The sequence below is a fragment of the Galeopterus variegatus genome, unplaced genomic scaffold (genome assembly GCF_000696425.1).
Source record: "Galeopterus variegatus unplaced genomic scaffold, G_variegatus-3.0.2 Scaffold10505, whole genome shotgun sequence".
NCBI classification, from domain to species: domain Eukaryota; kingdom Metazoa; phylum Chordata; class Mammalia; order Dermoptera; family Cynocephalidae; genus Galeopterus; species Galeopterus variegatus.
In genome coordinates this window covers 43356-44393 of record NW_007736616.1, presented here as the reverse complement: position 1 = coordinate 44393, position 1038 = coordinate 43356, and the positions used below count along the sequence as shown (strand labels likewise).

Genomic DNA, 1038 nt, shown 5'->3' with positions numbered 1-1038 from the left:
CATGGATGCGAGAATCATGGTAGTTAAAGAGAGAACGCTTAATCTTCAGTTCTTCTTGGAGATAGGCCTCAAACTGAGCATCTATGTAGTCAACTATTGGTTGGTAGCTGAAAAATAATTAAATATTTACATGCTACCTTAATAAGATATTTGCGCAACTCTAAAGTTTGAGGTCTGTATTTTTATCAATTAATACATAGTTAGTATCTACGCCAAATAGATAATTTTAGTGATAAAACATAATGTGCAGAACATGCACACACAAACATACTACTTCAAAGCAATCAGGACAACCTGTGCTCAAAATGGTGTTGAATTTACATCGATTCATTCACACATTCACTGACATACCAGGTCCCTTTCTAACAAAGGTCCCCACACTTACTAGACTGCTCAAGGAGGCTCGGAGTCTAATTTATAACCAAACTGGTACATGGCATATTATCTAACTAACTGAGAAAAGACATGGGTATTAAAACTTAGAAGATATTTAAGTCAAAGTCCATGACTGCTTGCATCTCAAATGAGATTCATAAAGCATGAAAAAATTTAATACAGTAAAGAGGAGAGGCACACATCAGCTGAAAGTATCTAACTAGAAGTGCTGGCATGGTTTTATTTTCATTTAATTATAAACAAAGGAAAGGCCAATCCCACCCTCTGCTGGGAGTCCTTGCTCAGACAACTCGCCCCAGGAATGTTGCCTTCCCTGTAGCTGTCTCAGCCTATTTATCCTTCAAGATGCCAATCAAATCACAGTGCTAAAGTGCAAAGCAGTGGGCTAATATGTTTCAAGATTAGTTTGTGAGCATTCCACTTCATTCTGATATGCTAAATCGTTGTCTGTACAACTTACCTTTCCATTCGTAACTATTCTCATTAAACAAATTTGGGTTTCCAAGTGAAAATAATAGCAAATAGTTCTTATGTCAAACACCCTGGACACTTTTGTAATTATCTTTGTAGCCCCACAACACAGCAGTACCTTGTGCAGCTGAGGTACTCAATAAAGGTATACAGAATTGAATTCTTCTATAA

At 36.8% G+C, this 1038-nt stretch overlaps 1 protein-coding gene across 1 annotated transcript in view; it reads right to left on the bottom strand.

Moving 5' to 3' along the window:
* LOC103610035 (septin-10) overlaps positions 1-1038 on the bottom strand; it is a gene marked incomplete at its 3' end in the record, with an annotated part of 26967 nt that overhangs the window by 11996 nt on the left and 13933 nt on the right. Inside the window, exon 5 of the mRNA XM_008594273.1 lies at positions 2-107. Coding sequence (XP_008592495.1) covers positions 2-107 — 106 coding nt within the window. The remainder of the gene's footprint in view (position 1; positions 108-1038) is intronic.